Below are 23,353 nucleotides of genomic sequence, written 5' to 3'. Positions count from 1 at the left end.
CGTAAAAAAATGTAAAAAATATAATTTCACAATTTTTTATTTGGATACATTATATAAAATTTATATTTCCTAATTATTATCATATTTTATACATATCATAATTTTAATGAAATATATATTGTGTGTGTGAATAAATGGAAATCACCTTATCTAATTTGGTAAAATATTTTTATAGATCCAGCACAATATTTTATTTTACTCTTATTATCAATATTACCATATTATGAACAAGAAAACAAAAAGTCATCAGTTAAACGTTTATTTTCATCTTTTTGGGCATTGAAAATTTGTCTTTTTTTGGCTAAACTTTCATTAAGGGTTACACGTTTCCTGCTTAGAAGTTTTTTCATTGTTTCTGTCATTCCATTTTTTGTATCATTGATGTTTTTAGATTTTTTTTTTATTATGCTAGGATTTGATATATATACTTGTTCATTTTTTTCGTAAGATAGGTTACTTGTTGATGTATCTTTTAGGAAGGTTTCCTGCGTTTCTGCATAATTCACCACCTTTGCATTTTCAATAATTGGTGGTTGATCATTTGGCATTGGTTCATTTTTGTTTTCTTCAAAACATTGGTCTTTAGTTTCCTTTAAAATGTTTTGAATCGTTTCCACAGTTAATATATCCTTTAAAATTTGTTTAATATTTTCTGTGTGATTTTTTTTTATTTCAAAGTTTGTGGGATTTTCTTCATGTATGATATCCATTATTTTAAATTTTATTTTCATTTTTTTAATACTTTTTTTTTTTTTTTGGAATTTAATTTTGGGTATTTTTTTTGAAATTCGTTCATTGGGTTCATTACTACGATGGTTATTTGGGAGTATCTTAATTTTTTCCTGATTTACTTTAGGGTTTTCTAACATCATAATTTCATAGTTCGTTTCATCACTAATTTGTGGATTTTCATTTTCTTTTAAATTGTCTAACTGTGAATTTTTTAGTTCCAATATTTTAGTAGGGGGTTGATTCTCTTCTTCTATTTTATCTAACTCATGTTCAAACTTTTTAGCAATTATTTCATTTGTATTTTCGAGGTTAATATTTTCTAATTGTTCAATAATGGTAATATTCTCTTTTATTTTTTGATTAAATCCTTGGTTTATCATTTCATTCATATATTCCTTTTTTAATTCATTTACCATATCAATAAGTTTGTTTATTTCTTTTTTTATTTCTTCACAATTTTTTACGGGTATCGTATTACAGTGAGGAATATTGATTTCATCATTTTTTACTATTATGCATGTACTATCATTATTTTCCTTATCTTTTATAGTTAATATATCATTTGATGTGTCAATTTGAATTGCATATTTATTTTCTTCTGTCTGGTTTTCTAAAGTATTATCAGATAATAAGTCTCTATTATTCATGCATATAGAATCTTCAAAATTTTCTATCGCGAATTTGCCTTGTTCATTATTTTGAGTAATTTCTATTGAACTTTCTTCTTCTATATTTTTTAATGGGGCATAGATGTTGGTTTTTTTTGTGTGTATTTTGTTTAATTTTTTTATTTTTTGCAATATTTCTATAGGCTTATGTTTTTCATTCATTAATTTGGGTTTTATAAATTTTCTATTTTTGTTTAAAATATTTTTGACAAATTCTTTTCTATATAACAATTTCCTCTTACTTCTTACACGTTTCTTTTTTTTCTCTATATTTGAATCTTTTATAATTCCATTTTTGATTTCGTCTAATACTTCTTTAATTAAATGTTTTATGGCTAGTATTTCTTTTTCTATATCGTTATTTTGGTTTTCCTTTGGTTTTATTTTTTCTACTTTTTTAGAAATATCTTGTATCATTTTTATTTTGGGATTTTCCTTTTCTGTGTCTTTCATATAATTATTTGGAAGGCATTTTAATGGTAATATTCTGTTTTTTTCTTCGCTTTTTTCGACAATATTGTTGTCGATTTTGAGAAGTTTTGGGCTATTATTAATTTTGTTTATAAGAGTTATTTTATTTTTTATTTCATCGTTGATGAGTGGTATTACCTGTTTTTTAGTATTGCATAAAGAATTTATGTTTTTTGTTAGTATGTATATTGTGTTACTAGTATATTTTGAGGTGTCTGATATATTTTTAATGAATAAAACGGTGCACACATAAGTTCTAAAAATAGTAGTGACCAAAATTGTTACTTTAAAGGTATATATTATATTTTCATTTGGTATAATCATTATGTTTTTATTTATTTGGTTTTTTCTTTCCGATTTAAATTGAAGAAGGTTCTCATATTTTTGATTTTTCGAAAAATAGAAGATAATTTTCTCATTTCTGTTAATACATTTCCCTTTATAAATGTCGAATATAAGTGAACTATTTTTTTTTCCTATTTTATTTATTCCTTTAATTTGAATATCTTCTATTTGCAATTTTCGGCATGCCGTGTTTTCGTTATCTTTGGATGCTCCATTTATGATAAGACTTTTTTTTGATTTGTTTATTTTTTTATATAGTCCGCATATATGAACAATTCTATCGTCTGTTCTATCCATTTTATTGATAATATTTTTGGTAAACCATTTAAATATTGTTATTTTATTTTCTATATATCTTGGTATGGTGCAATAGTTAATTGTTATGCTTATATAATACTCTTGCCTATGCATTACTATATTTTTATTTAGTGGGTTAAACGATAATTCTATCTTGTCTAAACTTGGCTTTAGTGAGTTATTCATTTTTTTATTTCTTTTTTGTTCGCTTATATGCAATATAAGAGTTGGCACTATATACTCATTTTTAATCGTGATTATTTTTTTATTAAATATTTTAGTTGGTTTCGTTTGAGGTGTTAACTCAATGAATGCGGTAAAATTTGGTTTATTTTTTTCTTTTTGAATTTTCTCAACAATCCTTTTCATATTATTATGATTACTATTATTCCTTAATATAGTGAAATATTTTTTTTTGATTATTATTTTTCTATTTTCTGCTTTTTTTCGTATTTCTGTGTTTATTACTTTGTTTTTAATTTCGTTATGAATTTGTTCGAAATATTTAATTTTTTGTCTATCTTCATTTTTATTGTAATCATTATTTATTTTTATTCCTTTGTCCATATTAGGACAATTATTATTGCTATTATTTCTATCAGTCATGGTAATTACTTCTAGCATAGTCTCTATAATATTCCCTTGTTTGGTTACTTCATTTGATGTATCATTGTTTATCTTTTGTTTTTTAGAAAAACTTCTTTTGCTTATTAATAAAGAGCATTTTGTGCTTTGATAACTATTCTTTTCATATATATTAGTAGGTCGGCTGTATTTTGTAGATGATTTAATTCCATTTGGATATTTTTTTTGTATATTGAAATGTTGTGATTTAAAACATTTTTTGTTCAAATTTTTTGGATTCATATTTTTCTTATTTATTTCATTTTTATTTAAAAATTGGTATTTTTTTTTCAAAATATTGTCTTTTTTATTATCATTGAATTTGTGATAAGTCGATATGCTTGATTTTTGCTTTCTCGGTTCTATAGGTTTTCTCTTAATATTTTCGTCGCCATTTTTAAGATTACTTTGAAGTAAAAGAGTTTTTTTTTTATAATCATCTGCCTTTATGTTTTTATCTCTCTCGATTTTGTTCATTTCTGTTTTTATTGTTTCTATTTTGGCTTTTATATATTTATACTTTTTTAAATTCTGCACATTTTTTGTGTCAATGCCTTTTGATGTTGTTTTATTTCCATTTTGAGAATTAAGAAATTTGATTTTTTTATCATCTTTACTGCTATTATTATTATTCCTAATTTTATATTTGTTATCTGTTTTGATGGTCGATTTTTTAATAGAATAATTGGATTGAGAATGTAGATATTTATGTGTAATAAGATTTTTATAACATATTTGTTTTTTTGCTAAATTTAATGATTCTTTTTCACATTTTATTGGCTTTTTCATAGAATATTTAGACGATTTTTCATAATTTATATATTTTTTGGAGACAGTATCTTTTGTCACGTTTTTCTCTTTTGGCATATTTTTGTTTAACTCTACATTTCCAGAACTTTGATCATGCAACTCATTGTTTTGAATAGTTTGCGTATTATTTATAGGAGTATATTTTATGGGTGGTGTAGTATTGATATTGTTTTTTATTATATGCTGATTTTTAGGTTGTTCATATTTTATATCTTCTTGAATAAAATTTCGAAGCTTAATTCGATTGCTACTTTTGTTTATTAATTGATAAAGAAGATTCTCATGATGACTAATATGATCTTTCTGAGTTACTTTGTGATCTGTTGTTTTTTGGAGATTATTATATGGGTAAACAATTCCTGTTCGTTTTATTTCAGTGTTTTTTTGAATATGCTCTGTTTCAATTATTATATTAGTGTCGTTGTGAAGGTGTTTTGTTTCGTCTTCTTGCATAAGAATGTGTCTATTTTCTTGTGACATATTCTTTATGGGATAAATAAGTTCATGGTATTTATCTAATTCATTGTCTTCTTTAACTTTTTCTGAATTTTCGATAATTTGTTTTAACTTACTTTTATTATCATTTGAATTTATAAGCTCATAAAGAAGACTTTCTTCACTTTTTATTTTGGTAGAAGACATTAAATTTGATGTATTTATTTCTGGTAAATTTGTGGTGTGTGTTTTTTTTGTTTTGTTCCAACAATTAATATTTTTTTCAATAAAGCTTGTTTTGTTTGGTAGAACATTTTTTATCTTGCTTTTACAATGAGTAATTGAAAAATTATTTGTTACATTATTTTTATGAGAAAAAAAAGAGGGATCATTATTGTTTCCAATTTTATACTTACTTTGTTTTATTTGATTTTCGTTTTTTTCAGAGTCTTCAATAAATTTTTTTAATCGATTTTTATTATCGTTATTATTTATTAGTCCATAAAGCATACTTTCTTGGCTTATTATTTTATCTTTGTCTATTTCTAATAATTTATTATTTGTGTCATTTTCTCTTATTCGGCTAATGCCTTCACTATAATTACTTATTGGTGAAGATATTGAACTAGCATATTCAGTTTTTACACTGTTACTTTTTATATATTTTTTTTTGAGGTAATTATTAGTTGTAGTATTTGAGTTAGTAGGGTCTTTTATTATATCTTTACACCTTTCTATGTTTAGGTTCAGAATTTTCGAGTTAATTTCATTTTTTTTATAACAATTCAATTGATCAATTGTTTTTCTATTGTTTCCATTTTTATGTATAGAGGTAATAAAATTATTTGTATTCCTTTCCTTCAATTTATATACTTCCTTTTTCCCATTTTTATCTTCCATTTTATTTGTTTGAGTTATGTGATCGCCAATTCTAGTATTTGATTTATTTCGTTTTGTTTGAATTGATTTTTTCTTAATTATGCTACCAATATGTTTGGTTGAGCTTTGTTGTAGATTTATATTGATATTATCATTGTAGTTTGCATTTTTATTTTGAATACTAGATGATACATTATTTTTTGTGTGATCATTTTTTATCTTATTAATACTCTTTATTTTGCTTGGTTGTTTTGAAGAGGCTTTTACTTCCTTCTTTATTTTGCAAAATGGGGGTTCAGTATTTATTCGGGTGCTTTCAAATTTGTTATTGAATGAGCTAGTTAGTGGGTGTATATTATTTTTTCCTATTCGGTTATTTGTTTTTTTAGTTGACATTTCAGTGGAACAATAGTTATATAAACTGATTTCATTGTTCATGAGACATTTAGAATTTATACATTTGTCCTTCTTTGTTATTTTTGGTTTTTGTAAATTACGTTTTTTTTTTATTTCGCAGATTTTCATTTTTTTATTCGATTGATATCTACAAGATGTATTATCAATATTGTAGAAGTGATTAATTTTTTTTTTATTAATAATGAATTTTTTTTTTTTTTGATCTTCTAGTATTTGCTTATTAAGATTTTTCTTTTCCAAATGGCCATTATGAATCTTTGGGGGATTTTTTATTTTCCCTTTTAAAGGGGTTATAATTTTTTTACTTAATTGTTTTTTTTCGTCTTTTACGAGAGCAGATTTCTTCTTTTTTTGTATTCTGAAATTAATTTTTTGATTCCAATTAGGGTTTCGACTGTTGGATATAGTGGAGAAACTGTTTAGACGCGAAAAGACATATGGGTTTATTTTTTTATACAAAATATATTTTCCGCTATAACATGTTGGTATTTTTACGGTTTTATTATATTTATCTATGTTTTTATAACAATATTTTTTTGAATAAGTTGAAATGATTTTATTATTTTTTCTTTTTTTTCGAGCACCTTGTTTTGTATTAATCTTATCTATTATCATTATCGGAGTGTTGTAGCCCTGAGGACATATTTTTAGCTTTTTATTGGGTTTGAAATTTAATACATGCTGAGTTGTTTTATTTGTGTAGTTGATTTTATTTTTATAAATTTGTGCATATTTTTGAATATATAAATAATAGTACTTAGTAAATTTACAATTGCGGAAAATATGCATAGGGATAGATTCTGTTAATGGTATTATATCATCTATAATATATTTGTCCCATGTTTTTTCCTTTTTTAGTACCATATTTTTAATATGGATGTCGTCATATTTTCTCTTTACTTTTTTGTTACTTATTTTTATATTGTATTTGTTTTGACTAAATGAAGATATATTGTTCACTATATGATGAGATTCGTCATTGGTTTTATTATCATTTCCATAATCGACTTGCTCATTTTGATACACCCTATTTGCATTCTTACTATTTTTTGAGTAATCATAGTGATATATATTACGATTTATATAACTTTTTTTGAGGTTTTCTTCAATATTTTTAGTACAAATTTTATTATATTTATTTTTGTCTTTTTCTATGTTATACTCATTTTTTGAAATATTATTGGACACTTTTATAGAATTATTATTTTTTTTATTACTGTTTTGTATATATTCTATTTTTTTTTGTATTTCAAAATTAGTTTTATCTGTTTTTCGCATTATGTTTTTTGAGAGCATGGAACCGGAATTAGTTCTTTTTTTTTTGGAAAAATTAAACAGTTTTATAAATGGATATATAATTAGATTTGGAAATATAGGAAGTCTTTGGGGTATCGGCAAAGGCATTTTCGGCACATTGGGTTCATGAAATTGAGTTTCAAAAAAATATTTATTATGGGTTTTATATTTACCTTTCCCAATATTATTATGCTCATTTTCCTTGTACATTTTTTCTTTCTTATATGTTACTTGAGTAAGGTTAGTATTCCATTTGTTGGCATGTGCAAGTGGTAACCTTTTTTGATTAACTAGTCTACTATATTTTTTACTATTAATAAAACTGGAGTTTTCAAAAACTAGATTCTTATTAAATAAATTATAACACTGAGAATAAATCGTAGAATGTTTTTTAAGAATAATATGTATTTTGAATGTTGCCTTTTTATTTATTTTCTTATATTTTATGGTATGGATCCTTTTCATAAATAAATTATTTACATATTCCCTTTGGGCTTTCAATATTTTATTCCACTTCCGATTTGAAATTCGTTTTATCATTATGTATATATATACTTGTGATAATTTTTAAATATGTTTTTTTTTAAATTTATAATAAAAGACAAACGACTATTTGCTTCTTAATAACCAATAGTAATACATAAAGGGCCACAATATATATACATGTGTTTTTGAAAATGTGTAGTATTATATAGCTGCTTAACTTAGAGCACAGTACTCATAAGCATATTAAAATATAAAAGATAATTGAAAACATAAGTCAAAATAGGAAATATATATATATTTTTTAAACATGATTAAATAAGTAAAAGAATAATACATATATATATGTAGGTGGTGTATAGAAATATTATGTTTGAAGGGAATAAAATAGTGATTATATGTTTTTGCCAAAAAAGAAAATAATAATTAAAAAATGCTTGATAATAGTCATAAAAATATTTGCATATTTTACAATTATTACAAATAAGGATATAAGAGTAAAAATTTTATGTGTACAAAATAAAAATAATATTAATTTGTAAGACCTGTTCTAGTTGCTAATAAGACAATTTGGTAATAACGATCTTATGAATTTATACATTTACATAATTATAATAAGAAAGAAAATTTTAAATATATATATATGCAGGTATATCATATTTTATGTTAAAACGGTTTTAAGAGTAGTTTGAGGTATAAGAATGATATAGATTCGCGTACTTTAATGAAGTTGATATAACTATATTTTTTTTTAAGAATATGTGGACATTATTTACATGCAAAATATATTTATATTTAAAAAATTTTTCCGTTATTTAGATTAAGACATGGAGATTAAAAGGTTATTAAAATTTTAAATTAAGAGAAATATGCTTTTTTTAAAAAACCCTATTGAAATATCCTTAATTGACCATAAGTATTATTTAGTAGTTACATATGTGCATGCAATATTTATTTGTTGATGGCAAAGTAAAGCATTTATCCCTTATACTAATACATATTAACTTATCGTGCAGTCACGGTGCTATTTATAATAATTGTTTAACCATGCCTTATTGATAATGCTTATTTATTTTTGTGTTTGAAAAGTGAATATTCTTATGGATAAAAGACATATATAATTCAGGGGATTAACATTTATAGCAAAATGCAATACAAAAATAATATTATATAGTAATATATTATCATTGAATTAGATAAAGAATAAAAAGATGATATTTAAGCGAAAGTATATGCATATTTTTTTATTTGTACCCTTAACTATTCTGAACATATTTTAAACTTTTAAATAAAGTTCATGCTATAGAATAATATATTTCACACATTTTTCATTATTTAGAAAAATATGTAGTATAAGGATATTCACGAAATAGGGTAAAGACGAAAAAATATTTAATTATTTGGATGAATGGTGTTTATTTTTATGGTTGACTTTGTATATCACATTATGAGTTGTTTATGCATGAATATTGTCAGTAAAAGGAAACATATGTATATCCATTCCTTTTCATAACTAGCATTTTGCAGTGTTATGAATATATGGCACATTCAAATGATACTATATGCATAAAAAAATATATTCCAAAAAGGAATAAAATAATATCTAAAAATAGATAGAGAATTACTATAAATTTTTTAGGAATATTTAATCAATGATTTTTAATAATCATTTAAAGCTGGTACAAAATTACGTAAATGATTATTTACTATTATTTTCATTTCTTTTTACTTTTTACTATTTAACATTATACAGATTTTTTTTATTACAACGTTGATACATAAAATAATGTATTCCCTGGGTATTTTCTTAAAAAAGAAGAATATAAAATTTTAAATAAAAATAATAATTTACCTTCACATTTCATATACTTTTTTTTATAATTATTTTATGTTATAATTAATACTATTATTTATAGAAGCATATATAATTTTTTAGTGGGTATACATCCCAGCAATGTGTTATATATATAATTATTACGGAGCATAAATGTGACATAGCGTTTTTTTTATCTTTAATGCAACAAAACTTTCTTAAGGGATAATGTTAGAATATATAATAATAGGAAGGTTAACCCTTAATTTTTCTAATATAAAAAAATGTTACTATATGATAAAATAGCATATACCGAATAATAAACCCTTTATCTTTCAATTAAAATTTTAACCATAAATGATAGTTCTTAAAATAAAAATTATATTCATTGTTATTTATTTATTTATTTAAAAAAAATAATGAATACAAAATAATTGGGGTATACAAATAAAATATATATAGTCTAAAGTATTTTTTAAACTGCTTAATATAATATGTAATAGTGACATAATTATTTTTATAATTTGATTATTTGCCGAAAAAATTGCATGCATATCTAAAATTTATTTTCCTTCATCAATAAAAAATACCCTAAAATATTAGGGGATAATAGAAAATTTTCATTGAAAAAATATTATTATTTTATCGCACTTTCGGTATTACTTATTTAATATATAATATACAAATAAGGTATTTTTACCATTAAATTATTTTATGTTTAATTATTATTTACACATAAAAACAATAAATATATTATTATATAAGTACATATTTACTAATATGGAGTAGTATTAGTTTTACTATTTATTTTACGATAGATTTTATTCATTTATAACTTTTTTATATATTATAATATATTATTTTAATTTTATTAGAAGTTTTGTAAATATTTATTTATATTCCAATATTTTTATTTAATTATATGTATTATATATATAAAATAGCTAAAAATAATATTAATGGATTTTTAAGCTTTAAAAAACATTTATATTTATCCATTATTTTGTTATATTCATATTTAATTTTTTTTAACTATTAATTCTACAATATGAAACATAAATTGCATACTTTTTTTGTTATAATATGCTTAATCGTAGTATTATATTGTGGTGGTATAGAGGGAAAAACATCTGATAATGTAAAAAAAAATATTTGGCTATCCCGATTTTATGGTCATAAAAACGGAAAAAATGCAAAAAATGAGAAAAAAATAGAAAACACGGGAAGTGCTAACAAAAAAAAAAATGAAGCATTAGATGATGATCTCCAGAATGCTGATATAGGTATGATATATTAATGTTAAGTATATATGCATATATTATATATAAATTCCTCAATATTATGTAAACTGAAAAGTTTACAAGCAATATAAGTGTTTATCCTAGCATGATTATTCTTTTACCCTATTATTGTTTTATTTGACTGCATGAAATTATTTAAATGGTTTTATTTGATAATACTATGCATTATATACATTTATTATTTATATTTTTTTTAAACCTTCAGATACAATAGTCAAAAGTGTCCTTAAAAGTGAAAATGTTGATAACCGTACTTTGAAGATTATAAATGAACTTGATGAAAAAAAAAATGAAATCGTTCTTATCAATAAACGAAAAAATCTATATAAATCTAGTACAGTTAGTATGGGTGTAGTAGTTGTTGGCTTTATTATGCGTGAACTCGCATCATTTTTAGTAAACACTTATCTAGATAACCATCCTAACGCTAAAGCCGTATTTAATCGCTTGCTTATGAACAAATGGAAATAAGAATGTTTATTTAAAATGTTAAAAAATATATCTCTATTTACATTTTTAACCGCAATATATACACGAATCCAACAGCCATATTTTTATTATACCTTTGATTTTACAGAATAAAGAAATTCAAAAATATATTAACAAAAAATGGGGATACTTCATTAAATTAAAGTTTTTTTATAATAATGGAGAAATACCTTAATTTTTGAAATATATTTTTATATTTAGTATTTCTTTTATTCTAATTTCATAATGCCACAATACACTTTGGTATATTATATGTAAGAATTTTGTTTATACATTTATACGCACATGCGATTACTTGTATTTACTCAATTCTTGTGAGACAATTAAGTATTCCTATAATTTTATTGAATAATTAATTGTTTTTTATAAGACAAAGAATTTCCACATACCATGAAATACTATTTTTAAGAAGCAAAAAGCATATGCATATAATTAGAAAAAAATAGATGCATGTTCACATATATGTTATATATATTTGATACTATGTGAATTATACCGTAGATGGTTTTTTATGCATGTTGTTCTCTATACTTACATAAATACTAACCGTTTTTAATTTTAATTACTTTTAAGTAAGAACTATTTTACCATAATTATTATTTAAATTATTGATTGTTAAAATTAGATTCTTTTGAGGAATTGTAAGGGGAAAGATTTTTATTAGTTATTGCGTTTTTTTTAAATACGGTAGCAATATAAATATATTGCCGAAATACGTATAACCAAATAGAAAAAAGAAAAAAATATAATATTAATATATAATCGTGTATAAAATATTTATTATTATAAATATAGTAAGAATTGAAAAACAAAAAATACAAAAATCATTTTGCATTCATAAAAATATGCAAATACTATATATACATATATTTTTATATAAACAAACATCAATCACAAAATAAATAGTATATAAATAATTAATAATATTAATAAATTATGAGCAAATGAACTAGAGGGTATGCAAAACGAATTAAGGGGGAATTAAGTATATTGCTCTCAGACAAAAAAATGCATCCAAAGACAAATAAATTTATAAGGAAATAAGTTATATGAAAAATTTATTTCAATACTTAAAAATATGTGTATATTGATAATTTTGGTATTTTTTACTCGTGGATTTTCTTTATGCTGTTTACTTTGAATTCTTTTAAATGTTTAATATTTTGAAGTGGCATAGGAATAAAATTCCTGCATATATGATTGGGATATATATTTAAATATATATATGGAGTGTGAATAAATTGTAGATTTTAATGTTTAATTTAAAAAACTTTTGGATTTTGGTACTTTCAATGGGGCATTTAAAATATGCTTTTATGTTAATTAATAGGTATATGCGTATACATTTTTGTCACATCGTGGACAAGGTATATACTATATTACGCATTTATTTCAATATTAGTCTCGTTCACATTTCTCACTCTTTCTGATTTTAATGATTTTTTACTTGAGCGAGGCTTATTAGATTGTGATTCGAGCCATATTTTTAACTGAGGGTTGCTAACAAATTGTTCAATAATATCATTTATCCATTTGATAATAGAATTTTTGTATATATTTTTGTCTTTGTTACATACAATCTCAATATTATAAATATAGTGGTCTTCTTTTATTCTGACCCAATTAATCCATTGCCTTTTTTCAACATTAGTTCGTTTTTGCCATATCATGTATTCGGTCTTGTTAGGGGCAGAGCTCATATGATATTTGTGTTTATTTTTCCATTGCACCCATTTTTCATTTTCATGGCGTTTCCAATCGCACATTAGCCATGAAATGATTTTAGCATTTTTCCATTCATTCCATTGCTCTATGATCCATTCCCTTATATTATGTTCGTTTTCTGCTTGTAAATTATTCCAATGGTTATATATTTTTTCCTTTAGTAAATCTCCCATTTGTTGTATGGTTTTACTTGTTTCAGGATTTGGAGATATTTTTTTATACAATAAAGAATATTGTGCATATAAATTATTTGAATGAAGCCATTTGTTTGTTTGTTGGGTTTTCCATAATTCTAACTCGGAATTGCTTTTTTCTACCATTTTTTTAATTATATTTTCAATGCCTAAATTTAATAGTTGCCATTCATCCTCAACTTTCTTTAAATATTTTTTCCATTGTCTTCTTTTCCAATATTCTGTCAAGTGGTTATAAGACGTTGGTTTTTTTTTCGTTCTAGCAATTTCATTATATCTGATTTTTTTTTTGTTTAAGCGCACTGAATCCTTATTCGTTGACATATTTTTTGAAAAATCTTGGGAAGTCGCTCCAGTCGATACATTACCAGTTTCACATCCGTAGTCTTTAAGTATATCCTCATCAATATATTCAATATCGCTATCACCATCGTTACTATATTCATCTTCATCACTATAGTCATCATCGCTAATGTCATCATCACTATGTTCTCCTTTTTGTTTCCATTGTATTATCTTACTTTCGGGAATAGAAAATAAGGTTTTCAGTCGATGTTTCAAATTCTAAGAAATATATTCGAAAGAAGAAAAATAAGATATATAGAAAGAATATTTATTTTCTTTTAATGATTTTATAAATGAAATGCATGCTAATATTACTAAATGAAAAACTTTATTTAAATTATGCAAACATAGGATGGTATAAATAGAGGCAATAATATGAATATAAAAATAAACATGTATTGAAGTATAATAGGCACGCATATGTAAATATACATTTTTTTATGTTTTTCTTTTATATATATTACCGAATAAAGTATTTTTTTGTATAAAGCTATGGAAGAGAACAGAACGAAAATAGATGAATACATATAACTTATATTGGGGCCTACAGTTTGGTTTTGTGGGAATAAGTCTTTCACCCACGTTGGGGGAATGGTATCTCTAGCATGCTGAAATGCTTCTTCGTATCCATCCATCACTTTTTATTTGTAGTTTTTTTATATATCTAAAAATAGGTTTCATGAACTAGGGATATTTAGTTAGAAAATTAAATATCATTAATTCGTTCTTCTCAAAATTATTTTAATTATAATGCTATAATATAATCTTGCTCATACAATAAACATTTTGTATAAATAAAAGTTATTCTTCTCTTCTAATGTATCTATATTCTTCTGTTTTTACATAAAAATATAGAAATATATATTTCTTGGTATGCTTAACAAATAAATAATTAAAAACAATAAGTATATCGTGGCGATAATATAAAAAAAAATTAAAATTAACTAAAAGTATTATTTCTATACTTATATATATTACGTAGTATCATAGAAGCATCATAATAAAACCCATATGCTATTGAAATATCGAATAAATAATCATTTCAGGGTATTATTATAATGATAATTTTGTATTTTTAAAGTAAAAATATCATGTGTATTTATATTTAAATATTAATTATTTGTAGTTTTTTCAATATATTATATTTCGTTTTCTATAATTAATATATAATGATAGTTATATAACAAAACATAAAAATTATTATTATATTTTATATTGTTTCGATTTATTGTTATTATTAATTAATATTAAAAAAATTACCATTATTATTATTTCTTAATTATTAATTATATTTTTTTTTTGGTAATTACTATAATTTTTATATAATTTATAAAAGTTAAAATATATGTTTAATATTTTTTATGATGCTTCCATTTAATTTATCATGCATTTTTTTTTTTAACGGGCATAGTAATAATGAAATAATATCATAATTTTTAAATTTATTAATAATTAAGTTTTTAAGTAACAAACCTATAATATTATATAATTATAGAATTTCTCATTATTTTAGATTTATAATAAATTAGTCAAAAATAATAAATGTATAACTAAAAATAAATCATAATATAAGTGTTTTATTCATTACATTTTATAATTATTTAGTTAATATTTGAATATAATTTTTATAATAAAATAATAATAGTTATTCTTATAGAATGATAATGTAATATATAAATATTATTACCTAATTATATGTATTTTTTGCTGATAAAAAATACGGTATTAATTATAATTAATTATATATATAATAAAATGAAAAAAAGTGGCCTCATTCCAAACATAATACAATTAATAGCATATTAATATTATAGATATAACTTGAATTAATAATTATATAAATGTGATATTATTTAGGAATGTTTGATAATAATTGAAAATGGCAATTTACGCAAATATTAAACTCATTTGAGGTTAAGTTATATTAATATTTAGAACTATTCGAATTGCATAGTTAGGAGCATGCTGAATTCATATATATAATTTTGTATTGCGAAACTATTTTACTAATACTATAAATACATATTCTTATTTTTTCATTATTAAGGATATATAATTGTTGTATAATATATATATGGTATTTATAATGAAGCATTTTTTATGCTACCATTTAAAAAAATATAATTATTTGTAAAGCATTAAAGTCTTTTTGCCTTATGCAATTTTTTAGTATATTAATAAATAATAATAATTGTTTGCACGTGCAAGTATAAATAATGTATAAGTGGCATTTTATAAATCCTTTTAAATACCATTATAAATTTGGTTATAGGTTATGCACTTAAAAAAACCACAACCAAGGGTAGAATTAATGGAAGCATCATATATTGCATGAAATTGCAACATTATTATAAATCTTTATAAATATGATATATAGTTTTAACTTGTATATTTAATAAGAATGAAAATTTTTTACAAAAGGCGAATTGAAAAAAGTTTATAATATAAAAAATGTATAAATAATTTTGTATAATAATAAGTGTTGCTAATATTATTATTATAATAATAGTTTCACAAATTATATTCAATTTAGGATAATTTTTAACATTTACATCGTCACAGATTAATAGAATAATATGTCACTTATTAAAATGTAAATAATGATAAAAAAGAAAATTGATAAATGTTAGAAGAATAAAAATATGTCAAAATTGACCATTATTTATATAATTCTTTAAATCGTCATAATATTATTTAATTAATTGTTAAGGGACATGAAAACTGCATTCAAGGATGTTATCGAATTAATTTTTGTTCTATTTTGTTTAGTGAGCAAATTTTATATATGGAGGTGTATAATATAATTCATGGATAATTACTATAACCTAAAATGGGGGTATATGTGATATATATTATATTAATTTGAAATAAATATTATAATTCCATTTTCTTTTTCTATATATATAGATAATTTATTATGGTACCAATATAAAAAGCTTCAAATAGCCACCAAAATGTGCAACATTTTATAATTTTTTTTATATATTGTTATTTAATTATTATTAAAATGTGCTTATAATTCTTTTTTTTTATTTAATTAAATAATATTATATTAATTACTTATTTACTATTTTTTTTATTATTAATTTTATTTTTTTGTTTTTTGATTAGTCGAATTTTATAAATAATTCGTTTTTTACAACACATTGCTTGCACATAGCAACTATGGTTATGTGATAGCAATTTTTGTCATTTTATAGAATTAAATATAAATATAAATAAATATATATTAATTTATTTTTTTATTGGGAATTTTCACGAATTAATAGTTATTTTATTAAATATTTAAGTTATATATATAGTTTGTACTTTTTTTGAAGTGTAATAAAGATTAATTATTATCTCAGAATGAGAAATAATATTGCAAGGCACAATATATAAGTTAATTTTTTATTTAATTTGTATAAAAAAATATTAATTGTATAAATATGAGAGAGTATCAACATTTGAAAAAAACTATGATTAGTTTATTTGTCTTGCTTGGAGGTAATAAATACATTTATACATCCTTATAATGTTCCTTTTGTCGTGTATATAGAACTAAATATATATCTATATATTTCATCATTTTAATATTCTTTAATTTTTATTTAACATTTATACGCAGTTGTGTTCTCTAGAAACGGTATTTTAGTGACGGCTTTGAATACACATTATCAGGCAAACTCATTAACACTTGATAGCAATTTAAATAAAAGTGGGCATTCAAATCATGAACCAAATAATGAAACATCCAATGCCAATTCATTATATCTTAACACTTTAAATACTGTTGATATAATATATAATGAGGGGGAAGATGATAATGTTTCTTTATATGAATATTATAGGCCTATATATACACATGAGCACATTAGAAATTTGTTATCTGATGTTATAGCTATTAGTGAATGGGGATTAAATAGTATATGGAAAAAAGTTGCCGATTATAGTGGAAAAATAAAAAAATTAGAAAATTCATGCGGTGAAATGAAAAAAAGCTTATCTACGGAAATAGAAAATTTAGAAAATCCGACATATAATTATCAAAATAATACATTTCAAAACACTTTTAGTTTATTAAAAACAAAAAGAGAAGATTTGATTCAATGTGTAAAATCAAATTACAGTACACTTAATAAAGATATAAAAGATCTTGCGAATGAAGATAAATATAATATGTATGATGTTATGGGAATAAATCCATCTTCGATAATTGCGCCAATTTATAATACCCGTCTTGATTTAATTAAAAATGAAATTGAAAAAGACTTACCAAAAATAAAAAGTTTGTCTCTTAATGAAGCAGAAACACTTTCAAATTTCATAAATCAAATTGCAAGTATTGCTGAAAATGAACCTGAATTAAAAACTATTTTAGATACAATAAAATTTATGCAAAAACAAATTAACCATATAATAAAACTACACAAAAAGTATACAGATAATTATAATACTAAATACAATATTATAATGAAATTACAAAAAATTGAAGATGCTTATAAGGTATCTACAGACCATACCATAAAAAATATTTCTGGTTTAGGAGAAAATTATGCAAATTCTAAATATAATTATAATATATTAATTGATTTAGACAAATTATATAATATCAAAAAGACACAAATGAATAATATTTTTATCTTTCTCACACAAATTTTAATTGGAAAAGTAGATCCAAGTTCTAATAAAATAGTTCAGGATGGTAGTTACGATTACAATATGTCACAACCTAAAGAAATATTAAACAATTTAAAAGATCAATTTCATAAAACATTTGGAAAAAATGTAGATTCATATGACAAAAATGTAGACATAAAGGATTCTGAAAATGAAAGCAATGATGTAATACCCAAAACAGTGGTATTAATAAAACAATTAGAAGATTTAATTAAATCAATGGAAAGTATATATAATAATGATGTACCAATATCTGAAATTCAAACAGAGATATACAAAAAAACAAATACATTGAATTTAAATGAAAAATTAAATGGATTCAAAAATGCGGTAGAAGAAGCAAGAGAATGGAAAACTAAAAGAAAATTGACCATAACCACATTAAAAGAAAAATATGAAACAGTTCTCAATTTGCAAACTCAAATTAACCAATTGTGTCAATCATTTAGTGAAAAAAATAGGAAGAAAAAGTACGTGCATGAATCTAAAAGTATATTAAAAACAAAAGCAAAACATATAAATGAAAAGAAGAAATACCTAGAAAATTTAATTGAATTAAAAAAGAATATAGAAAATCATATTAATCAAATTAACACTTTATTAAATAATCCGTTATATGAAATGGCGGAATATAAAAAAAAAAAAAATAAAATAAATGATGATATAGAATTAGAGTTTAAAAATTTCTATAATGGTGGATTAGAAAATTTGGTTGCAGAATGTTCAAATTTGGTTGATGAAAATATAATTGAAGCAGCACAAAATGAAGAACAAATTAAAAATTATTTAGAGGATGTGGATGCTAAATATAATAAAATCAATAATATTAAATTTGATGAATTTCCCAAGGTCTTAAATAATGTGAATAATAAAAAAGAATCTCTTTTAGAACTTATAAACGAAATAAAAAAGTATACATATTATCATATGATAAATGATTTATCAAGTATGCTAAATAGAGTTCAAACTGTAGATGAACACTTAACACCTAATATGGATAGTTATTTGGGTTTATACAATGAACTAAAAAGTTATAAAGAAGAGATATTAAAAAAGAATAATTTGATCGTTCAAAATAATTATATAAACAATGGCAACTATCCAGATTATGGATATAATTCTAAAAAACTATTAGAATATGGTAATAATTTTTTATCCAAAGAAAATATAATACTTAGAGATATTGAAGAAATGCGTAAAATTTCAGATGAAGTTAAAACAGTGTTACCAAAATATAATAATGAAGCCAAAAAAATAACCCCTGATTCAAGCGGTGAATATTCACAAGTTAATAAAATAATAGAACAAATAAAAGAGTATACTTCAGAAAATTACTTAAATAAATGTAGAAAGAAACTTAATGATATTAAAATGGAAATTACTAATGCAACAAACCAAATTCAAGACAGTAATAAAAACATGGAAATTTTTAAAATGTTAAATAATGGAATGCAGAAATATCAATCAGTTAATGAATTGATTAAAAATGTAATAAATGGTAAAAATGTATTAGATGAATTATTGAGCCAAAGTATTCAAACAATACAAAATTATGATGACATCAACGAAAATATCAAAAATAGTTCTATAGAAACATTAAATAATAAAATATCGATGATTAATAGTAAATTAAACACTGAAGCTATAAATGATCTTGAAACCAAATTATCATCATTAAACGAATATTTTATGTCGATTAAACAAAAAATATTGGAAAATAGCGAAGTACATGTTGATAATTTACTGGAAAATGTCAATCAAATTGATCAGGTTCAAGTTTTAACAAGTAAATTATATGGACAATACATATCATTAAAAATGGATATCGAAAAATCAATTAATGATATTAATAAAGAAACACAAAAACATCAAAATGGAAGTTCACAAATGCATGGAAATACGTTGGATAAAACAAATGGAATGCTATCAAATAATAATTCAAATAAAACAAACTATACAAATGATGACGACACTGAAAACAATAATAAACAAAATGGATATTTTGATCCAAAAAATTCAAGTTACTACGCATATGCTGGAGTAGCTACGCTGTTTCTAGGCATTTATTGTAGCGTTGCAGCCCAAACAAATAAAAACGGTGAGGAAGCTTGCTTTACTAATGAGGTAGACTATTTTGATGGTGGGGAAAATTGGAGACATGACCAAAATGACGATATAGAGATATATTTAGATGAAAATAACTACATGTAATTAGCAGATCAAGTATAATATATTATATATGTGCATGATAAGAAAATTATAAGTATATATATCCATATTGGATTTATTTTTATAATATATATTTTTATTTTTTTTAAGTGTATAATATTTATAATCAAGGGACTACCCTATAGATTATATGCTTATATTGCAGTGAGGAATGCAATTATATATAATATTTATGTTTTGTTTCGTTAAATTTTAAGTTTATAATTAACATACTTTTTTTGTTTATTTGGTTTTTTTTGGTTTACGTTTGAAATTAATTGTATTTAATGTAATTACCATATTAAACAGTTTAATTATATTTATTTTCTTTTTGTCGCATACACCTAATGAATGTATGCTTGCCCACATGTACTAAACCATTTGTATTTGTAATTTTTAATTAGCTATACAGTTAAGGTGTGTAAACATATAAGATTCGCGATTATGTCTATGCATGCTTGGTTTTTTAATTTTCAAATAATAAAGTTAAAAGCATGATTATAGATACAATATATTCATGTAGGCATGAAATACAAGCGATTATATTCGTAATGACTAGAAAATTTTTATATAATTTAAATTACAAATGCATTACACTTGAAGGATGCTCTTATATAATTAAAATTGAATGGTAACAATGTTTATGGGCGATTAAGTTGTACAAGAAACTTGACGAAAGAATAGAAAAGCAAAAAAGAAATTTAAAAGTTTTGCAAACATATATATCCTTTCAATATACAATTTGCCTGCTAATAGTTCCATTATTATCGTTTTTTTTATCAATTAATTTTTAGATCTTTTTTTATACTTTTTTTTCTTTTTAAAGCATAACGATAATTATTATTTTAAAACTATCAGTGTATATAAAAACCTAAATAAAATGCTTTTATATAATACTTGATTCGTTTAAAAGAATAGCCTTAAAATTGCAGTTTATTTTTGTATGGGTAATGTGTGGTTTTTTTGATCTTTTTTTTAAGAATCAAGGTGCACATAATACATGACACATTTTTAATGAGATCTCCATAATGATCTTTTTGTTTAAAACAATAAGAAATCAATAACATATAAATATTATTTTATTTTTATTAAATTTTTTTAAAGATGGATTTATAGAAGATATAAAAGAATGTATATTTATTATTTTTAATAAGTGTTTTTATATATGTCCAAAAAAAATTATGAAAATAAGATAGCAGATTTGATTGCAAAGGACTGGTTAAAAACGATTTCATTTTCAATTATTTTTTTTGTGCTTATAATTTTAAACATTTATTATAAATGGAACTTTTTATAAAATAAAGTATTCATGTAAATCCTTGAGAATGTCGAAAGATAAAATATATTTTAATAATATTTGTATGGAATATAATTTGAAAGTATAATTATGAATAAATTTTGCATATTGTTACATTTGGGGGTGTTTAAAAATATGGACATGAATGTGATTGCTAATACATATCAATAATAAAAATCCATGTATATATTCTATTTATATAGATTTGATGAGTATTTTAAAAGGAAAAAAGGTTAGTGACGTATAAATATGGATGATATTTACAATATGCGCAATGATGATGTAAATAGAAATGTAAGTAATTATATCATGTGCAATGACGAAGGTCTGGAGTATGATGAGATGAGCAAAAGGGGGCGAATGCATAATGAGGATATGAATTTCAATAACAATTCTGGGGAAATGACAATGGATTATATCGATCATATTGAAAGCATGTCAATGATGACATTAGAAGAAGAATACACACATTGTGATATTTTAACAGAAGAAAATGAATTATCAGAAAATGACGGAATAAATGATGTCGATGGTGATGATAACGTTGAAAATTTGATAGATTCGAGTGAAATGGCAAATAATGATACAATTTCAGATGATTATGATAACGAATATTATAATAATCATATAATAGATAATGATAATGATACAGTATTTGAAAGATTAGATGATAATAATATAAATATTTTTGATTTATGGACAAAATTAAAAGAAAATTTGTTATTAACATATGCAAGCAATAGGACTAAATATAGTGTTATAGAGAATAAATGCATACATATTATATATAGTTATTTTCGGAATTTTGAAAGAAAAAAGTATATGAAATTTAGGGATAAAATGTGGAAAATATGTGAAACGATTGTAAAGGATTATAATATGGAAAAAGAAATTATAATGAAAGAGTGGGACATGCTTACCACATGTATATTGAGCTATTTATTGGAAAGGAATAGAAATTATTACAATGATTTGTTTAATTTAATAAAGTGTTATGGGGGATGTGTATGCTGTAAAATAAAGTTTATTGAGCATATAGAGAATAAAATATTAGAATGGCGCTATGATACTAGCGATTTTATGTTTAAAAGATGGGAAAATGTATTCGTGATGAAACTAATGAAATATGCAAACTAAATTTTATGGGGATAGTAAATATTCATGAATATATTATTATTATGATGGCTTTTATAGGTGGTGAGAGCATATCGAAAACAATATGCAATTTCACAGTTTTTATCAAAATATGTTTAATATTATTGATTTTATTTTTTTTTTTGTGATGTTTTGTATTTTATAAACTATATATAAATTAAATATGTGCTATAGCAGCAATATTTATATAATTTGTTTAGTGTATAATATAACTATTAAAAATATTATCTTTGGGGCTTATAAAAAAAATTTAAATATACTATCTATTAATTGGGAAAAAATAAAAATAATTCGGTATGGCCTCATATGCCGGTAATTTAATAGGGTTTAAATATTTTCAAAGAATTAAGGGTATGTAAAAATTGATATTTAATTTGTTGTGCTAGCATATAAGTAAAAAATATTTTTACAATTATATGCTATCTCATAAAAATTGAACATAATATATATTGTTGTATATTATTATAAATGATTTATTGGCTTATCGGCCTCGCGTACACAAAGAGGGGTAAGCTCATGTAAAAAAGTATGGCTTAGAGCACAATATTTTATTTAATTTTTTAGTATATAAAAAAGTATCTGCTAAATCATAAAATATTTAATATATAGCAATATAATAATCAATATTATATAAATAATGGATGTGCAATATATGTTTTGTATGGGTTATTACTTACTATACATTTTTAAAGGATCTTTTTGATTTCCTC

General features: G+C 22.5%; 5 protein-coding genes and 1 non-coding gene across 6 annotated transcripts in view; 3 read left to right on the top strand and 3 right to left on the bottom strand.

Moving 5' to 3' along the window:
* Positions 1–221: 221 nt before the first annotated feature.
* On the bottom strand, positions 222–7,514 carry PVVCY_0700110 (conserved Plasmodium protein, unknown function; the record flags this gene model as incomplete). The annotated part of the gene is made up of 1 exon (XM_008628038.1): positions 222–7,514. The coding sequence occupies one exon, from the start codon at positions 7,512–7,514 to the stop codon at positions 222–224; it is 7,293 nt and encodes a 2,430-aa protein (XP_008626260.1).
* Positions 7,515–10,318: 2,804 nt separating this feature from the next.
* On the top strand, positions 10,319–11,042 carry PVVCY_0700100 (conserved Plasmodium protein, unknown function; the record flags this gene model as incomplete). Its single annotated transcript, XM_008628039.1, has 2 exons — positions 10,319–10,553; positions 10,777–11,042. The coding sequence occupies 2 exons, from the start codon at positions 10,319–10,321 to the stop codon at positions 11,040–11,042; spliced, it is 501 nt and encodes a 166-aa protein (XP_008626261.1).
* Positions 11,043–12,439: 1,397 nt separating this feature from the next.
* Positions 12,440–13,959, bottom strand: PVVCY_0700090 (sporozoite and liver stage tryptophan-rich protein, putative; the record flags this gene model as incomplete). Its single annotated transcript, XM_008628040.1, has 2 exons — positions 12,440–13,543; positions 13,789–13,959. 2 exons carry the CDS (start codon positions 13,957–13,959, stop codon positions 12,440–12,442), a joined length of 1,275 nt encoding a protein of 424 aa, XP_008626262.1.
* Positions 13,960–16,752: 2,793 nt separating this feature from the next.
* PVVCY_0700080 (reticulocyte binding protein, putative) lies at positions 16,753–20,194 on the top strand (the record flags this gene model as incomplete). The annotated part of the gene is made up of 2 exons (XM_008628041.1): positions 16,753–16,810; positions 16,932–20,194. 2 exons carry the CDS (start codon positions 16,753–16,755, stop codon positions 20,192–20,194), a joined length of 3,321 nt encoding a protein of 1,106 aa, XP_008626263.1.
* Positions 20,195–21,237: 1,043 nt separating this feature from the next.
* The window catches only part of PVVCY_0700060, a 7,327-nt gene continuing 5,211 nt past the window's right edge, over positions 21,238–23,353 (bottom strand). The window contains exon 1 of the ribosomal RNA XR_552298.2: positions 21,238–23,353. This exon is cut by the window's right edge and continues 5,211 nt beyond it. This is a non-coding gene — a ribosomal RNA (ribosomal RNA).
* On the top strand, positions 21,738–22,625 carry PVVCY_0700070 (Plasmodium exported protein (PHIST), unknown function; the record flags this gene model as incomplete). Its single annotated transcript, XM_037634156.1, has 1 exon — positions 21,738–22,625. The coding sequence occupies one exon, from the start codon at positions 21,738–21,740 to the stop codon at positions 22,623–22,625; it is 888 nt and encodes a 295-aa protein (XP_037490300.1).

This window comes from Plasmodium vinckei (assembly GCF_900681995.1).
Source record: "Plasmodium vinckei vinckei genome assembly, chromosome: PVVCY_07".
NCBI lineage: Eukaryota > Apicomplexa > Aconoidasida > Haemosporida > Plasmodiidae > Plasmodium > Plasmodium vinckei.
This window is presented reverse-complemented; position numbering and strand designations above follow the sequence as displayed.